The sequence below is a fragment of the Colius striatus genome, chromosome 1 (genome assembly GCF_028858725.1).
Source record: "Colius striatus isolate bColStr4 chromosome 1, bColStr4.1.hap1, whole genome shotgun sequence".
In the NCBI taxonomy this organism is placed as follows: domain Eukaryota; kingdom Metazoa; phylum Chordata; class Aves; order Coliiformes; family Coliidae; genus Colius; species Colius striatus.
This window is the reverse complement of record NC_084759.1, coordinates 175,239,990-175,262,267: the sequence shown is the minus strand read 5'-3', so window position 1 is coordinate 175,262,267 and position 22,278 is coordinate 175,239,990. Positions and strand designations below refer to the sequence as shown.

The window sequence follows — 22,278 nt, the reverse complement described above, 5'->3', positions numbered from 1 at the left end:
CTTGCATTACATAGAACACTGTCCTTTCTTTGATACAGACACATGCTGATGTGTACTTACTGGCACCAGTTTACACGGGAGTAAGTCAGGAATAAGGCTACTAGGGCATGCCATCTCCTTAAGTACTTCTCTGAGATGGCTGTGGCGACAGTTTTTCCAATTATAGTTCTGTTGCTTAGTGCATTTGGGCTGTAATTCTGCACATCTCCACCACAGTTTTGAAGCACATAAAAGATGACAAGAGATTGTACTAACAGCCTGATAAAAGCCATCGAAACTCAGAGCTAAGAATGCTGGAAGGTTCACCCACAAGCAAAAAGACAGGAGTAGGTGAACTGTGTTTCCCAGTATACAGCCACCTCTAAGTGATTTAAAACTGGAGTATTTTACAGGGTTGGTTGGTTGTCTTTTGGTATTGCATACTTTACTTGGGTTATCAGCTGACTCCTGACCATGCTATTTAAAACTAATTGAATACTGATATAAGTGAGAACCAACCAAGAAAACATACTAAAAAGGCTTACATTTGTCTAATACAAACCTATTGTGTCACTTAATGAATTTCAAAAGGAACTCAAAGCAACTTACTATCTTGAAGGAAACAGGGTTATTCTTGTCTCATGCACAAAAGATGTTAATTGGTCTGATTGCAATGAGAGATAAAAGTGATAGATCTCTATCAGTGTGTTTTTAATGAATATCCTTTACAGTGCAGATGTATAAATCTGAGCACAACTTCAGCTTCATGCTCTTCACTTCATTTTACTTACCATCGGTTCCTATTTCACTTTTAAGGTCAGTACAAGACTGGAAAAGACACAAAAAAAGACTGAGTATTGAAGAATACTTCTTAAATCATTAGTTGTCATTTTAATGGTGTTAGACTTTAGCAAATTTGTGAGGCATAAACTAGTTAGCTTTACAATGTCCAAAATATTGTTAGTCTTCAAACACTGCTCATCTGAAGCTCATGCTCTCCATCCAATTTACAAGCTGCCCCTACTTCCTTAGGCTGATGATGTAACTGCCTTATTTGCAGTGTCTTGGTCAGGATACAAATACAGTGGGTTCTGCAATGAATTTGCTCTTGGAGGGGGTTGTGTACTTGTCAGTCTTTCCGAATTTCCTGGAGAAGTCTCCCTCCACCTTGGACTTGCCTGCTCCTGAGACACTTCCCACATAGATGGGCACGAGGAGGTAAAATTCATGGTGGATTGCGAGAGGTAGTTCTCCTGAAGACCTTCTTCTTGGAGGCACCTGTTTGAAAGCACTTCTTTTTCTTTGGAGTTTCGCCATTTCATCCTTCGATTCTGAAACCAAATTTTCACCTGTTTGCAAGTTAACAAGAGTTTATTACCATTTTGTTTGTTTAAACAACTTTATCCTACAAGGGGTTTTTTTCTTTCCATCTCCTTAGTTTCACCACCCCTCCTTAGTCTTTGTTATTGTAGATCCAGTGAAGCTTAACAATTGACACTATCTGAGGATTCTCCCAAGACTATTTACTAGTGTTGGGCCAAATACTCTCCTTGACTTTCACCACCTCAAACAGGTGATTATTTGGCTTAGACTGGAAAAGGACAGCCCAGTGGCTAGGGATAGAGCAATTTCCTACACCAACATCCTTCTACACAGAAAAGGATTCTCAGAGTAAATTAGAATGATCGTTAACAAAACTAGTGATATTACTGTGATAATTAATAAAGTGATTAATAAAGTGATATTACTGGGGATGGGAAGCCCTCCATCTAAAAAGAGACTCTAAGAACTATGTCTGTCCTACTCACAAGCATAGCTAAAAACAGCTTGGCCATGCAGTCTCAAAGCATGTGTTGTGACACATGACACAGTAGTGAGGATGTAAAGACATCTCGTCTGCCTGACTACAGTTTTTCAGAAATTGCCTAGAATGTGCTTTTGAGATAAAATCAATTTTTTAAAAACTCTGATTTGTGAAGCTTGATCACGAGTGTTCAAAGGCATTGATGAGATGCTGGAAAAAGCTTGGGGAAATATACATCTAAGAGAAGAAATGGTAAGGGGGAATTAATCAAATCATTCAGATTGTGTTCTAGATTCCCTTAAATATTTGCATTTAATTCTAGTATTCAGATATTTGATGTGAAGACAAAGGGGCCATGCTTTCAAAGGTTTGAGAATTACTGCCTTAGATGGCAGGTGCCATTCCTCCAGCACAATTGGTCAGAAAGTTGAAGAAGAAACCTTCATAGCAACTCCTCTTCTTTTTGTGAGAGGAAAAAACCCCAAACCCACAGGTATCCTTTGGTCTATCATTTTCATGAAATAATTTTCTTGAAGTGCTAGTTGTTACTTATACATCTGTGTCATTCTTTTTTTATTACTCCCCCAAGCTCTGTTGGATACTAAGAACACAGGTAAAAAACTCAAGGAAATGATTAATATTAGGAATTTGACTATAGATTGGGAAATTTTTAGGCAGCGCACTAGTGAATGCCAATTGCTCATTTCCATTCCAATAGTTTATCTTGAAGAGATTAAAGCTCTGATCATCACACTTAGAAGCATCACACTCTGCTGCTTGTTTTTGTTAATGGTTGCAGTGCTTGCTTGCAATGGAGTCAGTCACTCAAGTTGCAAGGAACCACTCCAGACCACAAGATCTAAACTCCTGTGTAAAGTGTAGTCAACTGCAAAGTTAGATCAAATTGTTGAGGACTTTGTCAAAGTCTGAAAATCTCCTGCAATCTCCTGCATAAAGATGATGAGAGTTCCCATCACCATCCCCAGGCTTTTCTACTCCCCAGACAGCTTCTGCCATACACGTGTTAAGCACTTTCACTCTTGCTGCATGCAAAGAAATTGTACTGTCGCTCATTCAATCTCTTTCAGCTGCACTCCAGAGATCTGTGTCTACTCCAGCACTTTCAGAACCCCACCTGTCAGCATTTATCATGATCATATTCTGCTGTTACATGCCCTCACAAACATTTTTTCCAGTTTCTTTCCTGTTTTGTGCTCAAGCCAGGCACTGTTTCATTGTTTTTACATGTAGCTACGTCAAGCCCCTGTGATTCCAGACTCGGCTACTGCTGCTCAGCACCAACATTCACATACTCATGCAGTTCAAACAGCTCACTGGAGGTATTAGGCTCTCATCTAAACTAAAGCCCTGCAGCAGGCCAACTCAAATTCATGTGAAAACTCCCCAGAAATGTCAACTGGTAAGTGAAATGGGAGCATTTTAGAAGGATCTCAGCTCAGTGGATCTCTCTCCTTGTGCAGCCAAGTGTCTTTGTGTAGGGACAGCCGCCTGTCTCTTGAGGCAGCATGGTCTCAGTGCAAGCGCTGTGGATTACACTGCCACTAGCTGTTCATCTGTGAGTGCAAAGGGTGGTCAGAGGAATGCAGCAGTCATCTGTGCTCTGTTGTTTTCTGCCTGATCACTGACTATCAGACAGTGGGACGGAGCACAGTTCCCCACCCCAAAGCTACTGAGGGGGCTCTGCAGACAGCAAAATGGTGTCTGGAAACGAAATGTGGAGGTCAAGTTTCTCCCATTTCATGTGAAAACAGTGATCAACTTTCAAATGTACACCTTCAGAACATAAACCAGGAAGCCGCTTAAGCATTCCTTGGTCAAAACTGCCAGTGATTTACTGAGGTCTTTGCTCTGTAAAGGAGCTCAGGGCTGCCCCTCTGCTGTTCAATTTTCCTCCTTCAAAGCCACTTTAAAGATTTTGTCTCCCCAAACGACAGGAAGTCACAGATGTTCTGTCATTGCTTACCTGAGACTCCTTTAGACCCAGGTTAATGGCCAGTTTCTTCCTGTCTGTTTTACTAATATACTTCTGCTTCTGAAACATTTTCTCCAAAGCTTTCCTCTGGTCTTCGGAAAAGACAGCTCTTCTTAATATCCCCCTCCGGGCTTTGGAGTTAGACTCCTGGGTCAGAAGAGGCAGCACACTTTCCTCTCCTAGTGGAAGTGGATGAGAGTTTCACATAAGATCTAACACGTATCAGAGAAATATTAAGTGCTATTCATTACAATGCTAGCAGACTACTGTCCCATTTTTGATTTGTTGGTGTTACAAGTGTGTCGTAATGCTTCAGTCATGTTTATTAAAGACTAAATCCTCACTCAGATCTAGAGGTGTTGTCAGTGGTCAAAAGTCTCCCCTTGACATGGAAAAAAGTAAATCAGATGAGTTCATAGAGGAGCATTAACACAGGGCCCATGCTACTGCAAATTCAAATATAGCCAGGCAGAAGCTTCTCCACTTTTCTTTGCCCACCACCATTACTGCAGTAGACTGCAGTAAGTTTTCCTAAGAGTTTACTTTTACCTTGTCTGAAATGTAGAACCAGATAGAAGTGGTCTGTAATACCGATTCAAATAAACTAAATAGGCTTTCTTTAGTTTTGTTTACTAACTAAAGGCTTTCAGAGTGAACTATTTCATAGAAAATCCCCAGTCATTCACTTACTTATTCTGGTAACTGCAGCAATTTCTTTATTAGAGGATTTGGGGAGTACTTGGACTTACTCTTTTCAGCTCGGTTTCTAATCCTTTGACATTTCATAGCAAGTCCTTCGAGAGCAGTTTTCAATGAATCCAATCACATTCCCTTGATCCATGCCTACAGGAAAGCCTACCCTGGAAAACAGCCTCAAAGTTGGGGGACAGAGCTGCAGTGGAGAAGTAGAAGTGTCTGCATTGTCCCTTCATTGGCCTCACAAAGAGCATAGAAAATCCAAATCCAAATAAATCTCTTGCCTTCTTCACACTCAATAAAGTCTAAAGCCACAGTGCTTTCCCATGCTCCCTCTCCCTTAGAAGGATGTGGTGTACAGAGAGGAGTCCCTGGTGAGGCTTGGTATGCCTCCAGTACTCCCAGCTTCCCCAGACACTCACCCAGGGAGCAATACCGGAGGCCAGTCGAGCAGGGCCCATCACCAAGCATTGAATGTGATAATTACACGTGGCAGTTGCAAGCAGGCCAGGAAAGAGCTGCACTTGGACTCAGAAGCCTATGCCACGGCTATATAGCCACTGACACCTACTACCTTACTGTAGCAGGGCAGCAACAAAAGCAGCTTTAATCTGTATGGCATGCAACTCAGACTCTAAAGGTGCAAGATTGTCCTCCTACCATCTACCTCCCACATAAGAGGGGCCAAGACTGCTGTCCCTGTTCATAGTTACACAGCTCCAAAGGTGTGCTGCTGTTTAATTTCTAGCAAAGGTCTGATCAGTTTCACACCAAAGCCAATGGCAAATTTCTCATGTAAAGCAGATTCTCTAAAAGACTGCACAATTTTCAGTGAAAAAGTCTGTCTATTCTACTCATCTATAATGGTGGGGAGGATTAAATACATTTGTTCAATAGATCCAGTGCTCTGGAAAATGCTAATTAATTCCAGATGCAGCTTCCACAAACAGTTCCTCGGGGCTACACCACATTTCAGCTTCTGTATATTATAGATCTATACACATGGCTATGTGTATCTTTAAACACCCACAGAGAAACAAACACATACTGCAAAAATTGTAGAACTGTGTATGCATAACAATGAGAAACTAAAACTTGTATTTGTATACCTTGCAAAGGTGACTGAATACTTTTGTGGTGGATGTGTGACTGGTTTGGTATTACCTACATTATCCCTATAACCTGCCTCCAGCTGTGACCAGCAGAGGAAAAATAGCAGAAACTGAGCAAGCACAAAATGATCTTTCCCTAAAATACAGTGCCATTGCAAAACATTACCAATTTAGGGACCGTGGCATTCTGCTAATGTGGCTTTCTTGAATTTTTCTATGCTGTAAGAACCCATCTTCATATTTGTCCCTCATAACAGCCTGTGGCAAAAGGTAATCATGATGACTTAAAATGTTACAGTATAAATAAGTCTAAATACATACAGATATATCCCAGTTTCCAAAATTATATCTGAGACTGGATAAAAAAATCATAACCTAGTGGTTACTGTCCTGATATTTATTACACAGTGAGACACAGTCAGACTTCACCCAAACCAAAATAAACTATCTGCAGAACAAAAGTCAAAATGCCACAATGGAGATTTCTGCAAAGGACAAGACAGGTTCATATTTCTCTGAGGAATACAGAGTCCCCTCATGACCCCCATCCTGAGCTCCCATCCTGCCCGTGAAGCCGAGGGCAAACAGTAGCCCTTCTTCCTCAAGCACGTTTCCTCTTTCTTGCTCAAATTTCTTGAATCTAGGTACCTCTTTCAAGGTAGCCTCTGAGTAGTTTCTGATGAAGCATCATTCTCGAGTTTAGTGGAAGGTATAGTCTGACAGCAGAAGAGATGGTACCTTCCTCATGCCCACCATGGGACAAGAGACACCAGCAAGCAACGAGGCGTAGCAGGGCTGGTTCTTACCTCCTGGCCTCCATTACACAATGGAGTTGTCAGCCAAGGACGGAGGATGCCAGATTATGTGACCCCTTAAAATTTGTCTTGCCTGGCTGGTTGTTAACAGTCAATCAGCAAAGAAACAACCTCCTGCTAGAGCCCCAAGGCACCAATTAATTCCCATACAGGCAGAACATAGGGTACAACTTCACACCTGTATTAGACTAATTCAATAATGAGAAATCTACACAGTCCAAGGCAGAGTGTGACTGATTTGAAAAGACCAATTAAACAAAACATAATGATGAGCAGAATGTTCACAAGCATTAGCAAACAGCCACTGGGTCAAACAAATTTGAAACTTGTGTCTGGGATAACGAATGGTCACCCCCAATAGACTAGCCTAGAAAACTTTTTGAAGAATACTCCATATTCCAAAATGCATTCTGACTGCTCACATAAACCCAAAATTTCAGATTGTGGTTTGAAGGATTTTTCAGTACAGTAAGAAAGGCAGTTTTTCAGACATTTCAACAACTCCATCAAAATGAAATAAGTCAGTTTGCAGCCTGTCACTCTGAATGTGCATCAAAAGGTTTAATGTTCTGCTGACATAAATGTGAATCTGTTAGCAACTATTTCCTGTGTTGCTGGTTTGATTTTTGTTTGGCTTCGGGGTGGGTTTTTTTAAATCTCTCCTTTGTGTCCTAATATATAGTGATAAATGTCCTCTTAATCTGTGGAACAATCTTCATTTGCCTTCATGGCAGAGACCACCTTGAAGGAGCAAGTAAAAGCTTTAGTCACGGTTTCCATTTTTTCATTCGAATTCAATACATTCTAGTTAAATGGACAATTAATAGGTCACTTCCAAAATAGTAGTGTATCAGTCCTGGTTAATAAACAATCCCCACAGTTGATAATGGGCCTATGTATTCAGCAAGTCCCTGTATACACTCAGCTCATCCACTAAATCCCTTTTCAGGTAGACAGGGTTATATGGGAAGATGAGCTAGAATGAGTCTATAAAAGTCAGTTTCATTCACTGCTTTATTTTTCAGTCAAGTGCTTTAAATGGTGTCCAGAAAATCTCTTGGAATGTGAGACAGGAGAAAAGACTGGCACATAGAGTATTGCTTTATGGCCATACAAAAGGGCAACTGACCCTTGCCCAGGCCTTTTCAATGTGAGATGGTTCCTAAAGTTCATCTGCACAGAGAAAAATTGTGGTGAGGTCGCGTGTGGATGAGTAAAGTGAAAGTGGTGATTGGTCACGGTGCTGTCAGCCATTGTGGGAGAGCTGGGGCCATGTAAAACGCTCTGTGGGAAAGTGTCAGCCCCTTAAAGAGGTGCTCAGAAACTTGCAGCTCATTAAACTGCCAGCATTTGCTGCCTCACTTGTCAAGAATCATTCAACTTAGCAACTGCCCTTCTGAAACATTCATAAAACGCATGCACGTAGTCAGGAAGGGTTTGAATGCAACTGTGATAAAAAAGTATATATTAGAGCACGCATAAGCTTCAACTTTCATTTGGATTTGACACGCAATTTGCGCTTTTTGCCTGTTTTGAAGGAAAAGGAAACACTTTGTTTGTATTCCTGAGCCATAAACATGTAAAATCACGAGCAACCATTCTTAAACTAAGGCATGAAAACTTCCCAATCAAGGTTACATTTAGATTTGGATGAAATCAAAGTGTGTTCCAGGTCTTAATCCTGAACATATAGCATATATGGGCCAAAATTCTCTTTGACTTACGTTTTCAATTTTTTATACTACACTTAAAACAAAGGAAATGAAACATGTGCATGCATTTGACTGCTACAAAAAAAAGAATGACTGTTTTATTTAAATAATGCTAAGGCTTCCTGAATCATAATTTATCCCTAACAGCCATTAAAATGCAGCATCCATTTTAAGACCTTTCAGCTCTTTTCTTATTTGCAAACGTTTATTGACACAGAGTTTTAAAAGAGTTACTGATTTTAAAGACTCTTTTCTAACAAACTGCAAACAAGGAGCTTTCCTAGGTTAGCTCTGTCTGGGTGTCTCAATGCCATTAGAAACCTCTCACAATTGCTCAGTGTACTTAAGTTTGATAAATCTTTGGAAACCCTCTGAATAGGATTGCTGTGATTTTACTAAGGAATTAGCTGCTGCCATTGCATCACCAATTAGTTTTCCAGAACACATTAAATCCTGCTGCTTTGGTTTACAGAATAACTCAAGCATTACTGATGAAGCATAAAAACTTACTTGGAAAAGCAGTGGGGGATGCAGGGTGCTGACAGGACCCACCACAGCACGCCGAGTAGAATGGCGGGGCTCGGAGAAAAAAGTGTTTGGAAAGAGCTGCAAAGAAAGCATAGATCTAATTGATTATCCATTGAGCTCAGGTGATATTCATAACAACAGTCCTCCAAAAAGTCAGTGTGTAAAGTCCTGCCCCACAAGCTCTTTTTCCTTTTTTCAAGATGGTGATATTTTTAAGGCAAACAATGATAAACCAAGTAATTACTCTTTAATTTAGCCAGGTTATTTTCCACGTGTAGCTTAACTATAATAAGCAAAACACTCACTATATTTATAAGAAGAATGAAACACACCAGATTTGAAACTTACTTCTGCAATTGCTATAATTATGGGGTTTTTTCCTAAATATTGGGATTGAAGGTGTTGTTTCAGTAATATACTGTGGAAATAATGAGTGCAATATATCTGAAAAACTTATTTTAAACAACACCAGTAAGCATGATACCTTAGAAAAACAGAATCTAGAAATGAATCTTGTCTTTTGCTTGTACTCCAATGCTGCTACTAGTACTCAAACCAATAAGGTCTTCAATAATTAAGAAACCTTTATGAATAAATTCTGTAAAACACAATGAGATGACCCAGTTGAGTTCTACAGGAACAATATACAGAGCCTGATTCTGCTATTCTGTCAGTAAACTTGCTCTTGCTGGGAAATTGCTCTAAATTCAAATAAACCACTTGCTGAAGAAGGCTCTGCTTAATATAATAAAAAATTTGCAAAATCAACCCACAAATTAGGTATTATTTGTAAAATCTCTACAGAAGTTTTTGAACCAATGAATCAAAAGTCTCTGTTATGTCTAATCTTTTATGTGCTTCCAAATTTTGGAAAGGCCTTCATTATCTCATAGTCCCTTAATTGTTTTTCTATAAATCTCATGGGCTAGTACAAGTCAACTATGAAATCTGAATATTTTTTTTGTTTTCAAAATAGATGCATCATGCTTGCTAGTAAAGTACACTTCTAAAATGTGATCAGCATCAAAACATTCACGTTACTTTTTTGTTTTGGTTTAGGCAGAAAATAAAGGGCTCCAAATCCTGTACTGCAGTTTGTCCAAATCTTTACAAATAACTTGATTAATTAAATAACAAAATGTAACTGCATACTTAGATTAAAAAAAATGTAATAAAGCAATCATCAGGAAGAAAAATAGATAAATAGATAAAAGTATCTAAGCCATGTTGTTAACTTTTAAAGGTTCTTCAACTGGAATTAAAAATAAAGATCACTCAAAATTAGGTTCCTGAGTACATATCAGGGTATTGTAATACATTTTCTGACCCTTCAATCTGCTGATCTCTCAAAGCAATAAACTACTGCTCTAGAACTCTAATTCTAAACATTTTTAAAATAGTTACCTCTATTTTGTGTCTGAACTCATACAAGCTCAGGTAAAGACTTCTTCCACTGTAATCACCAGTTGATACAATGTTTTACTGCTAGAACTTTTCATTGACACTTTGCTGTTTCTAATGAAATAACAACATAATCCAAGAGGAACTAATTGCCTATATTTGAGCTGTATGCTTGCAAAACATTTACAAAAGGAGATGACTTACATCAGGCATTAGTATTCTAAAGCTCTTCTTCCACATGGGACCGTGAAATGTGGAACTGTGCCCTAAGGAGCCTAAAACAGTGAAGAACATGCAGCCAAATAGTATCCCTTTTACATTTCCAAGGGGCTTCAATGCAAGTGATTGAAGAAAAAAAAAGCTGGAAAAAGGAAGCACAGAAGATGGAGAAGGTAAAGACTTGCCATATTATCTCAGCCATCCTCCTGAATGTGAGAACTTACTCTTGACAGTATGTTTTATCTACTGCTAACATTTCATCTGCTGCAGTTCTTGGACTCCCAGGTAAAGAGTTTTTCCATCCTTCCTTGGGAGCCACATTCCAAATGCCATTATCAAATTTCCCTCAGAGACAGGTAAAAGTTTCCACTTCTAAAAATACAACTTGGTATACAGAAGGTGCCACACTCCAATTTTTTGCCTCCTTTTCACACCTCTCAACTATTCCTTGGCTGCCATCATCAGTCCAGCACCTTATTCATGCCACACAACTTTTGTCAGACATGTTGGCTGGTCCTTGACATTCTCTGTTATGATTCCTTAACTCTCTGCAGTTACTTGCTCTTTTTTTATAATGTGGTGCTCATAATGATATGTGATACATCCAGGATATATCTGGATAAATTATAATTGACTAAGGCATTGCTTCAGATAGATAGCATGCTCCTGCAAATAAAGATAGAGGAACAGGAAAGGATGGATTTTCTCCATTCACTAAAACTCTTCACACGCAAGCTGCAAGCATAGAGGTCAGGAGACGGATCAGGGTTAAAACTTGAGACATGCTGCCTTAAGGAAATTCCAGACAAGCCCCATAATTCCATGGATGTTGCTGGCAATGATTTGGACTACCACTGCACCACGGAGCAAACAGTAGAATACTTGGCACTAATTCTGTTGATGAAAGTCAAGCTTCTGACCTTCCTGGGCATTTAACTTAATTCCCTCCACCAATTGCTGCCTTTTCGGTCTGCATAGCAAAATCCCTTTAAGGCACAAAATTTGCTTAAGAAATAAGATGAAGGTGATATCCTCTTATAATGCTGAACCAAGTGGTTCCTCAGATCATTCCTCCAGACTGATTTATTCTAGGTCCTGTGCAATAAACAATGGCATGATCCCTTCCTAAGCCTATAGTTGTTACAGAGGACAACATACAGAAAGTATTGTCTATGCTTTTATTTTCTGTACACATAGATCAGGGCCACTCTACCAATATTTGTTGGTCAAGCCATCTGAAGCAAACAATGCTGAAACATCAACATATTAGTTCTGCAATTATTGGACAGAATGTAGTGCACAGTAACCAAAAGGTTGCTGTTGCTTCCAGACATGTGGAGTACACATTAACCAAGGGAAAAATCTTAATAATTCGTATTCAAGACACTTAATTATTTTCCTGCTTTGCATTGCCATGTCATAAAAACGGAGATTGTGTGGAACTGAGCATTTCCCAAGAGTCAGACTTTACAGGTTTAGCTCCACAGATGCATGGAAATGAAATATCACAGTATGGCATAAGTGCCTATTGGCACTCCAAAAATTGTACAATATGCTTTAAAAGAAAATTCATTGGGTCATAAATGGAAAAGGATGAAAAATCTAAAATTAAATAAATAATTTCTTTTTCTTGTTTCACAAAAGATAAATTATTTTGATACTGCTGCTACATGCAAAATTTTAGTAACAATGCTTATTTACATTCAGCTTTGTAAATAAAAAGCATTTTCCAAACAGACAATAAAATGATACTAAACATGCAAATGGATCTCAAGCTCATCTAGTGATAAAACTCAGAGATTAGTTCAGATATTGATATTTCAAAATATACTGTCAGTTCTGAAGATATTTTACATTCAAAAGCCCTCCCTTACTAAAAAGTCACGCTGACAGTGGGACCAGAAGTTTTCCTTTCAACTACCCACCATTTTGAGAGTAAGGTTCCTAAGTACTATTCAGTTCAAATGGATATGTAATTTTAAAATGGCTCACTATTAAAGACACTGCTTGCTTTTCCTAATCCTACTGTTGGGAAACGACTCAGGACATAGCACAGGCCATTAGCCAGCAGGAAAGAAAGAAAGGACAAAGGAAAAATAGCTACTGAGGAAAAGCAAACTGATTGTAAACTCCCGATATCCACTATACAGGGGGATATCACTGCACATGCTGTTCATTTGTTGGGTTTTTTTAAAGCTAACTGATAAAAATGTGGTATAAACCTACTAAGAGAGCTGAAACACCTCCAAAGAATGACTCAGAACACTGTCTAGAACCAGATGACAAGAAGCAGTAAGCATAGGAACAGACAGAACTCAAGCTGCATGAACATTTTAATTCTCCAAGTATTGCTAAGCCCGCATGAACTACTTTCCACAGTGATTCTCAGGCTCCAGCTCTGGCAGGCAAACTAAAAATATTATCAGCAAAATGATCCCATTTCATCTGAGAACCTGGTACAGTTTGTGCCCATGAGGTGGGCACAAGTGAACTGCAATTTCCTACCTACATCCATTTTTGGCAATGATTAAAGCAAGCTTTTGCAAAGCTGCAGGGAAGTTTCACGTCATGAAGAGCTCCCTGAAAACAGTCCAACAGCAGCTCTGCCAGGTTAGTGGTCCAGCTGAGCCGCATGACACCATTTCTGCTCCTGAACCACAAGCTCTGGGCCTCACAATGAGGCATAGCTCTGTCCAGTGCAGTTCCTGTGTCTAATCTGTTTCAGTTGTGCATCCCTGAAGCATTTCAACCGGCAGAAGGGTAGCCCCTGGCCATAAAAAGGAAGCAACAGTCGCTGCCATATCCCACCAAAGGCAGTCGCCATCACACAGACCTGGTAAAACTTACTGCAAGAAGCTGTGGTACTGCAGCCCTCAGAGCTAGCCTCCCTGCATTCCCAAAGTCACTATTTGTTTTCCATTCGTGCCTGTAAAACATGACCACATGAATGCTCAAAGGAAGTCAAGCCAAAAGGGCAGACTGGAAAGGTATACACAAATCAGTTTTTAAATATTGGCAAATGTTCATAGAAAGGGTTCTGAAGTTCTATATATACCTTTCAAATCCTTCACAAAAGGTGGGTGCGAGAAGTGGGTTTGTGTTTTTATGATGGGTCTCAGTGAGGCTTTCAAAAATTAGCATAGCCACACTAAAACAGGCTTGAAATGTGTGAACAGCATGATCATAATTTCCTTACACCTATAACAGTGGCTGCCAGAGTCACACTGTGGATTAGCTGAGATCATGTGAATTGCTGTCAATTTTCAGAAGCCACATTCACATGCCTTGTTATTAGGGCATAACTTGCCACACTTGTTTTTCTTGGCTGGAGGAAACACAGGGGCCTCAGGCTGGTGACAACCCAAAGCAACAACCAAAAACATACCATTTGCCAAAGACTCCATGGGTCTCCTGGTGTAAGCAGGAAAGGTAGCTTCCACCTTCTCCACGTCTTATGCACAGCCTTGTTATTGAGAAGATGGGGATCTGGAAAGCTGTGGATCTACCAGCTTTGTCTCCAGCTTTGTTCTTCTTCAAGATGCTGATGCACCAGTATGCCCAAGTACTTTCTGCTTACTAATTCTTGTCAAAAGGGGCATCACTCAAGCTTCTCTATCGAGAAGTTCCCATCTGTGTTTCCTATACAGCCAATGAGATAAGTAGCTCTATGTAGTGATTCATCACCTTAAAACAGACATGTAAGAATTTGTGTCATGCTCTGGAGGCGTCTCTCCATGTTCACTATGGGTTAGACAAGGCACTTAGACAACTAGATTAGACAAGACACCTACTGTTTATTAAACAGCTGAATTACTTCAGCATTCTTCTTATCCTTCATAGTACCACCAGAAGAATACAATCATTTGTACAGCCAAAAAAATTATTGTAAAAAATCCTAACATTCAGTCATAAAGGCACTAAAGTGACTTTCTTTGATTTTCAGCATGTTACACCTTGTTTAGAAAAGCAAGGCAAAATTAGGGTCATATGCTGCAAGAGGATAATTCACTGTTTTTTCACTGTTGCATCCCTAATTACAAATCTTACAATAGGCCAAAATGCACCATTTATTCCAGTGGTATGAACTCAGCTAAACATTTCCTATCTGGACCAATCTTTACTTGTTGCAGTACTGTCTACTCTAACCAGACAAAAGTCTCAAGATTGGCTAAACATTGCTAGAATGAAAATGTAACAGTGACTTCTTTATGCTTTTTTTTTCTTTAGTCTTTTTATATTTGTACAAGGAAATACTCTTTCAAGTTTAAATTCAATAGACTCACATAGTCACAAGATCCTTGGGGTGGGGACTTTAATGAATAACACCAAATTGTCCAAGAGAAGAAGGTAAAATCCTCAATGTACATACAAAATACTTCAAGAGAACTATGTGCTATAACTTCAGAAAAAGGTAGCCTCTCAAGGGAAATTTTCATCAGCTTTTCAGCACAAAGCAAAGGCCACTTCTATAATGTGATGAATCACCTCAATGAAATACCATCCAAGTTACTGAAGATATTTAGGTAACTAACTTTAAAAGGATCAAGGTCTATGTATCCGATATTTCAAACAGTCTCCTACTGCTTTATAGACCTGTACTTGTTTTCATTGTGAGGAAAAAAAAAAAAACACTTTGAAAAACCAGAGTAAGAGATTGATTCCACGGTTTCCCCTCAGTGAATTGCCTTTCTACAAATCCCACCACTTGTCCTCCTAGTGCAGCTCTGAGGTCTTCTGGCAATGATTAAATCTTCACAGAATTACAGCATGGTAAGGGTTGAAAGGGACCTCTAAAGATCACCTAGTCCAACCTCCCTGCTCAAGTAGGTTCACCTAGGTCAGGTAACTCAGGAATATGTCCTGAGTTTTGAAAACCTCCAGAGAAAGAGACTCCACATCCTCCCTGGGCAGCCTGTGCCAGGGCTCCCTCACTCTCACAGGAAAGAAGCTGTTCCTTAAGTGGAAAATCTTAGCTAAGGACCAGTCTCAGTTCCCTGCTGAGAGAAGGCACAGTAAGAGTCATCAGAGGCAAGAGCAGTGCCCAGACAATGCTCATATTCCCTATGTAGCTCAGACAGCCAGACTGGTGGCTGGGTTGGAGAGTAGCTGGCACTAGTTTAGCTCTGGCAACCTTAACACGAGGACAAAGATTTGTCCTTGAAAAGCCATTTTGCAGCCAGTCTTAAGGTGTGCTGGGCATCCCAAACCAATTCTATTAAATGGCTCACGAAGTTAACTGGAAGCAGGAAAAAGTGCGGCACAGAGTCTGGAAATTCTGTGCACAGAAGTTTCTGAAGTTAACAAAAACATCTCTGGCTCCAAAGACAAATTTTTTAAATGAAGGTGTTTCAGTGCTCCTGGCGATCAAAGCATGCGAAAAGATGTCAAATAGATCTCCCCAACCTAAAGAAACTTTCTACACCAAGAAAACACCAACAAAACAGGAAAATCCTGAGACATGTTAGCCAAGTTGTTGCCTGAACGAGGCTAGAGAGAGTTGAGATAAAACACTCAGCTCTGTCCTGCCTTTTATTTTACTGAAAGTTAGTGTTAGATGTCACTTGAGGATACACTCAGGCTGCCAGTTGGTTTGGAATCAATAATTAACAAGCATTTATTCACTAAGAGGAGGTCCAAATATAAGGGGAAAAAAAAATATCACTCAATTTCAGTAATTCAAGTATCTCTTGGTTATAAAGAAACACAAGAGATTTTACTAAAAATTGGGCAATAAAGTATATTGATTGAAATAAGGTGTTGCAAGATAGAATTGCTGTCATCACCTGGGGAGGGTGGGGATGGGAAGAAACTACAGTGATACAAAGAGTTAGTCTGCAAGAGTTAGGCTTTGTTTTCTTTCCCTATGATTCTACTGCTTTTCTGCTTTACCTTAGGCAAGTTGCTTCATTGCTTTTTGCTCCAGCTCCTCCTCTACACAGTAGAAATCTCTCCTGTCTCACTGGCATGTGGTGATAACGAATGCATTAAAATGTAAAGCACTCAAATGTTACAGAAATAAAAGCTACACCTATATCACAGAATGGGTGTTCATAATTAAAAATCCAATTTGTGTTTACGATATACTAATTGTTTTGTGTTATACATACTGTACTTTATCCTGCTCTACTGTATTGTGATGCTGCTCTATTGTATTGTGATGCTTCAGGCAAAAATTCCTCAAGCTAAATTTTTCAGCAAGTTTTGCAATGGAAGTATCTCACTCTTTTTTTTTTTTTTCAGCACACTTTTCAGTTTCCTTTCTCTGTTAATTTATCAAAATGATGAGATTAAAGCACAAAGCCATATTCTTGCCACCTGTGACCATATTCATGGTTATATAACTAACAAACATACTTAGTCTGTAAAAGCACTTACTGTTCTCCTCCTCCAAGGCAAATTGCTTGAGAAGAGCAGAGATTTTTCAGAAAATAATTTCAAGTAGCAGAGTAACTTTGGATTTCTCAAGGAGGTCACTCTGACCTGGTGTCAGCCAATACTTCTGGAAACCAAGTCACAAGGGAAGATGTGGAGCATCCCGCTTTAAAGCATCTGTGCCACAAATACGGCTGCATCTCACCATCCTCCAGATTATTCTCCTATGTCAGAAAACACTGAGGAAAACTGTCAAGTCTTCTCATTTAGCCACCAGATAATGATAGGACTGGAGTACAAGAAGGACTCAATCCCAGATTAGCAAGGAGAAACTGAGGACTTCCTCCATGCTTAAGAGTCCATTAGTTTGCTCAGAAAGTTTTATCTGGAGCTTCCCTCCATCCTTTAAGGCGCAGCACAGGTAGAAGCTGCATAGCTGTAATATGTCTCACTGGGAAACATTGCTTTACAAGAACACACTTTTAACAGTTTTTTAGCCAGAAGAACACAGTCTGGGCATCCAGTGTTTAAAAAAGCAGAACCAGGTTCTGCACCACTTTACCTAGTCAGGGCTACAGATACACACTACAAGCAAAGTTATCACAAAGCAGAGGACTGAATTCTGCACTCATTTTATCACGGCAAAAGATATTAAATGAGGAGAAGGAGGCCCATAGCACACAGGCTAGGAGAAATTCAGTTCAGCTAGACAGAAAAAGGTCGCTTACCACACCTGCTAAATGTGGTGGACCCAGTTCAGCATTCCACTGTCAGCACTGGGGCTTCAGAGCATGGTGCAAAAAAGCCTGCAGGAATCACAAGTTAGTATATACTGGCATAGCATTGCAGAAGGCAAGTAAGGTTATAATGTAGCAATAATGCTCCTTCTGCTTTTCCTTCTTAAGTTTTATGTAATAAGCCACTTTTTCATGCAGTTGTATCCTTCAGTCAAAAAAAATTATTTTTTAAAAATTATTTGATTACACTTTGCTTTAAAAAAAAAATTTATGGAAAAGGATGATTTTAATATTTTTGCAGAAAACATACTTATTTCAAGTCCCCACGTTAGATGATGTATCTAGGACATGACACTTTCTGAGTACTTGTTTAGTTTTTCATTCAGGGTAATTCTGCAGGAGAAGTCAAAATACACATGTAGATAAGCAAAATAGTCAAACTAAATCCTTTGAAACCTGTAAATTATGGGAATGGAAACTTGCTGACAAAACTCTGCTGCTGAGGGGTTACAAAGGGAAGAACTACCATTACCAGATGGACCGGATCAAGAGCACCATCCCACTCAGTCTCCTTTGCTGCCATGGATATGAGTTTTCCAGTTTACAGAAAGAATACAATATTTTCATTCTTCAGCACTTTTATGGAGTGTTAAAAGTTACCCTAAAATTGAGTGTTTTCTTCATGTCTTTCCTTGGTAGGTGCTGTGGATACATGTTGGTTTTGGAACTGTAAATAGCTTCTGTTTATTCAGTTCAGTCACTGGTTTGACTTTCTATTCCTTTCTTTCCTACAACTTTTGATGACCTCACCAGAATTTGGGATTACATGAGCAACAGAGATTACTGATTCCAAAATGTCTTGTCTTTTTTCAATTCTCTTTTCTATAGCATTATTTTTATTTTAAAGCTACCAGATCATGTCAATCTGGTTTGTTAGAGCACTTTTAGTGCATTTACTAGTTCAGAAAGATTAAAAAATTGTTTTTCTTTATTATGTTCAATATTAAAAACTTAGACTAAGACTTTCCAAAATGACATGTGATTTGAGGGCTCCAAATAGGAAAGAGTTTATTCCTCCAAAAAAAAGAAAAAAGTGTTAAAGATAAAAATCAGTAAATTAAAAAAACTTACCTAGTACAAATTCCTTAGTTAAAATACTTTAGTCTCTGAAGGCTAAAATTCTTATCCTGACAAAATAGTCTTTTGCCCTATCACTGCACAAACAAGAAACAACACACAGCCTGACCACCACAGCCTTACTCACAAATGCAAGTGCCCAACCTGAACGGTTCCCCCAGCATATGCCTACGCTAGACAGAAGAGACTCCTAAGAAACCACAAAATCGGGCTCAGCAGGACAGTTGTAATCTAATTTACATTTATCAAAGTTCAGACACCCAAGAGCCCTTATGACTTTAAGACATGCAATTCAGATCAGAATCAAAAGATCCCTGTTAGAATACACAAGGATTGTTGTATATCTACATTGGCAGGAGACTTTTTTTCTGAGTGCATAATGCAGGAGGAAACCTAGTATTTGTCACTTCTCAAATGTAAGAGCCTGGTGCTTTTGTCCAAAGCTCCCTCTGAAATCCCTGGAAGCTACAGGATCAGAAGAAATGTAGGATCGGACTCTAAATCACTAGGCACACCTGCCATACATTGCTAAATTTACAAGCATCAGTGTAGGCCAATGAAAGAAAGAACTAATCCTGGAAGCAGGCATTCGAAAATCGTGGCATTCGGGAACTTCTGTAATACTTAGAAATAGTTTACTTATAGCAATGAGTGCTGGGACATCTGCTGGCTCCTCTCTTACATGTGCTCTGTACATATGCTCTCTAGAGCTTGGGGGGGCAGGGGGGAAGGGGAGGAAAGAATATGCACCTAATTCCAGAAAGATGATACTTATCTTATTTCCTGGTTTGGCCTACAGCGGCTACAATAAACATGTTTAAATAACTAATATGCTTAAGATAATACAGCAGTTGAGCTCTGAAATAGTCAGAAATGTTAGCATACACTTCTTTGACTCTCTCCTGCTCACCTTTAAAGTACAACATGCTAAAGAATCAAAAACTGCTTTGGATTTTGCAGAACAGTTTGTAGGATTTAACTGAAGCAAAATTACACTTGAAAAGAAAACAACTGTTATTAATCCTGTTTCTGAAACAAGCCTTTTGGTTTCCCACCTTAGATTTACATCAATAAATATTATTCTGCTTGTCTGATTTTCATTTTAAGTACAACTGCATGACTACAAATAAAAATTCTGAAAACATCATGCAAGGTTGGAATAAATTTATACATGACGATGGAAAGGTAAAATACTATATAGATGGTGAGTTTAATATCGAATTCTGCAAGTTAACTTTGAATTCAGCTCCAGTCAGATCCACGACTGAAGTGTGCCTTCCTCAATATACTTTAAAACGTTATTTATATTAAGAGAGAATGTATTTATAGGAAACGCTGCACATTCAAGAAAGAGATCGTTACGACTACTTGCTTCCAACTCGACGCCAGTCTCCCGCGGGCCTGTGCCCGCCGCAGCGGCTCGGCCGGCCCGACAGTCACGAGTGACATCTCTCAGCAGCCCGCCAAGCGCTGCCTCTTACCTTAACACCACACCGAATGCCTAATTACAGTCCTTTACACAGCTTTAACGCTTTTACTATTTTTTTTCGGCTCGTGGTTTTGTCAAAACTTCCAGGAAATTGCCTGTTTTGCTTTAATTAATTTTCTTTTTGGTCGGAAAAGCACTTCATCCCTCGCTGTCTCCCACAGACGGGGCTGCCGCCCCCAGCCTTCCGAGCTATCGTTACCGACGGGGACGGGTCTTTCTTCCAAAACGTGGATTTCGGACCTTCCCGGAGTGCTGGTTGGCGGCTGGGGTTTTTTAACCATTCCCTCAGGCTGTAAGAACTAGCAGGCTTTAAAGAACTGCGATTCAGAGCCGTTACAAGCATTCGTCACTACCAGCGCAAGGCTCCGCTGCACTCGCTGCCACTACAGGTGCGCCAGCCCGCTCAGCTTAAAGCCGCCGTCCGGCCGCTCTCACCACCGGCCCTTCGCGGTCCCGTCGCCAGCGGGTAGGGCAGGACCATCCGCCAGAGCCCCGCCGACAACAGCCCACCGCGGGATGGGCGCCCAGGCGGCATGGCAGCCAGCGGGGCACGGCGTCCCGCCGCCGGGCTCCTCGGAGCGGCTGGCAGCAGGGGAAGGGAGCTGCCTCGTCCCTCCCTGCCGCCGGCCCCGCCGTGCGGAGGCGCCGGGCCGAGGCGTCGCGAAGCCCCTTCTGTCGCGACTCCCCGGTGGCGGGACGCGGGATGGGACCGGCGCTCACCTGTTGCTGCCGGCGGGAAGACACCGCCTCTCTCCGCCGTCAGAGCCCGCGCCGGCAGGCGGCCGCCGTCCGCCGCAGAGGGGTTAAGCACTTGAAAAGCCCATCTTGTCGGGTAAGGACCCCCTGAGGGGCTGATTTGTTCCGCCGCGGGGCACAGCTTGAGGGGGACGGGGCTGGCGGGGAGGGGACGGAGCTGAGCAGGGCTCGGCGGCGCTCCGGCCCGCAGCAAGTTCTCGATGAGGAAACTTTTGCCCAGGTTGCCGAAGCCTGGCGCCGCCGGCAGGTTGAAGATAGCCGAGGAGCCCACCAGGTCCCAGTACAGGGCGCTGGGCAGCATAGCGAGGGCTTTCTACCCGCCCTCGCCCGGCCCGGCCCTGCCCAGCCCGGCCCGGTCGCCGCGGCCCCTCACTGGGCTGGGACGGGGCGCCGGGCTATGGGGCCGGGCGGGCTTGCGGGTCGTCTCCCCGAGGGCTGAGGGGAAGGGAGCGGAGAGCTCGGCGGGGCTCTCCGCGGAGACGCGGCGCGCCTGTTCGCCGGGCTGGAAGGTGTGTCCAAGCGCATTCATTATGTCAGCCGGGGACGGGGAGTGATGGACGCGGCCAACAATGCCGCCTTGCACGGCAGCCCCCCCGGTGGAAGGGGGGAGTAGGGCGGGGAGCTGAGTGGCCCTGGCCCCGTCCTGGCGCGGGGGTGGCTGTCCCGCTTTACCCGCCCGCCCCCTCGGGCCTGCCGCCATGTCAGGGGGTGCCCCCGGCCTCCTGACATGGCGGCGGTCCCGCGCCTCCCGCCGCGGGGCTGCACCTGTGTGGAGAGAAGTGAAAGGCCTCTGGCCTCCGTCCCGGCGGGGAGGTGGCTCCGGTGCTGGCCGCGGCGACATCATGACCTAATGATCCCATGAGGTAATGGGAAGATGGTCATTAGCTCAATCCCTCTGGGCGTTTTTATCTGGCTTTTTTTTTTTTTTTAGTTACATCCTGCATACACACGCTGGATTTTCAACATTTGTCATAATAAATCTGGTTAAGATCAGCACGGTGCTGTTAATCATGTTTTCCTCGAGATGTGGGGCCACACATTCGGTGGGCATAAACATCCTTTGGCAGGGGTGGCTCTGTCTGTTTCTACTTCCTTGCATCCTTCCATGTATTCTTATTTTCTTAAAAACTATGCAATATGGCAGAGATGTACCATTTCCTAGTTCAAACACACATGCAGAAAGTTAAAATTGGATGCTGTTCCCAAATACTCAAAAGCATCTCACTGTTGTGCAGAGAAATCCTTTTATTTCAAAGCAGCTGTTCACCAGTCTTAATTGCAGGGATATTCCCCACAAAGTCCTCTGGTGCAAGTGTGTCCATGTATAGCAGTAGGAGCATAACTTCTTGGATATCAGGGTAGTTCATAGCTAAAACCAGCTAGAGAAGTGGAATCGTCCATGTCCTCAGGTAGCAAATGGTAAGGATGGTTTAACTGCTGCAGTACTAATACCTTGGGAGATGCAATTCAAGTGTTCAGCTGGCCCAGTCTTTCCTTTACATCCTTGGGTAGATGGATCCTGCCAGAG

General features: G+C 41.5%; 1 protein-coding gene across 1 annotated transcript; it reads right to left on the bottom strand.

Moving 5' to 3' along the window:
* Nucleotides 1-869: 869 nt before the first annotated feature.
* Nucleotides 870-21,051, bottom strand: DBX2 (developing brain homeobox 2). The gene is made up of 4 exons (XM_062020415.1): nt 20,715-21,051; nt 8,622-8,717; nt 3,768-3,955; nt 870-1,328 (listed from the first exon to the last, which is right to left on the bottom strand). Exons 1-4 carry the CDS (start codon nt 21,049-21,051, stop codon nt 1,008-1,010), a joined length of 942 nt encoding a protein of 313 aa, XP_061876399.1. The 3' UTR covers nt 870-1,007.
* Between the last annotated feature and the right edge of the window lie 1,227 nt (nt 21,052-22,278).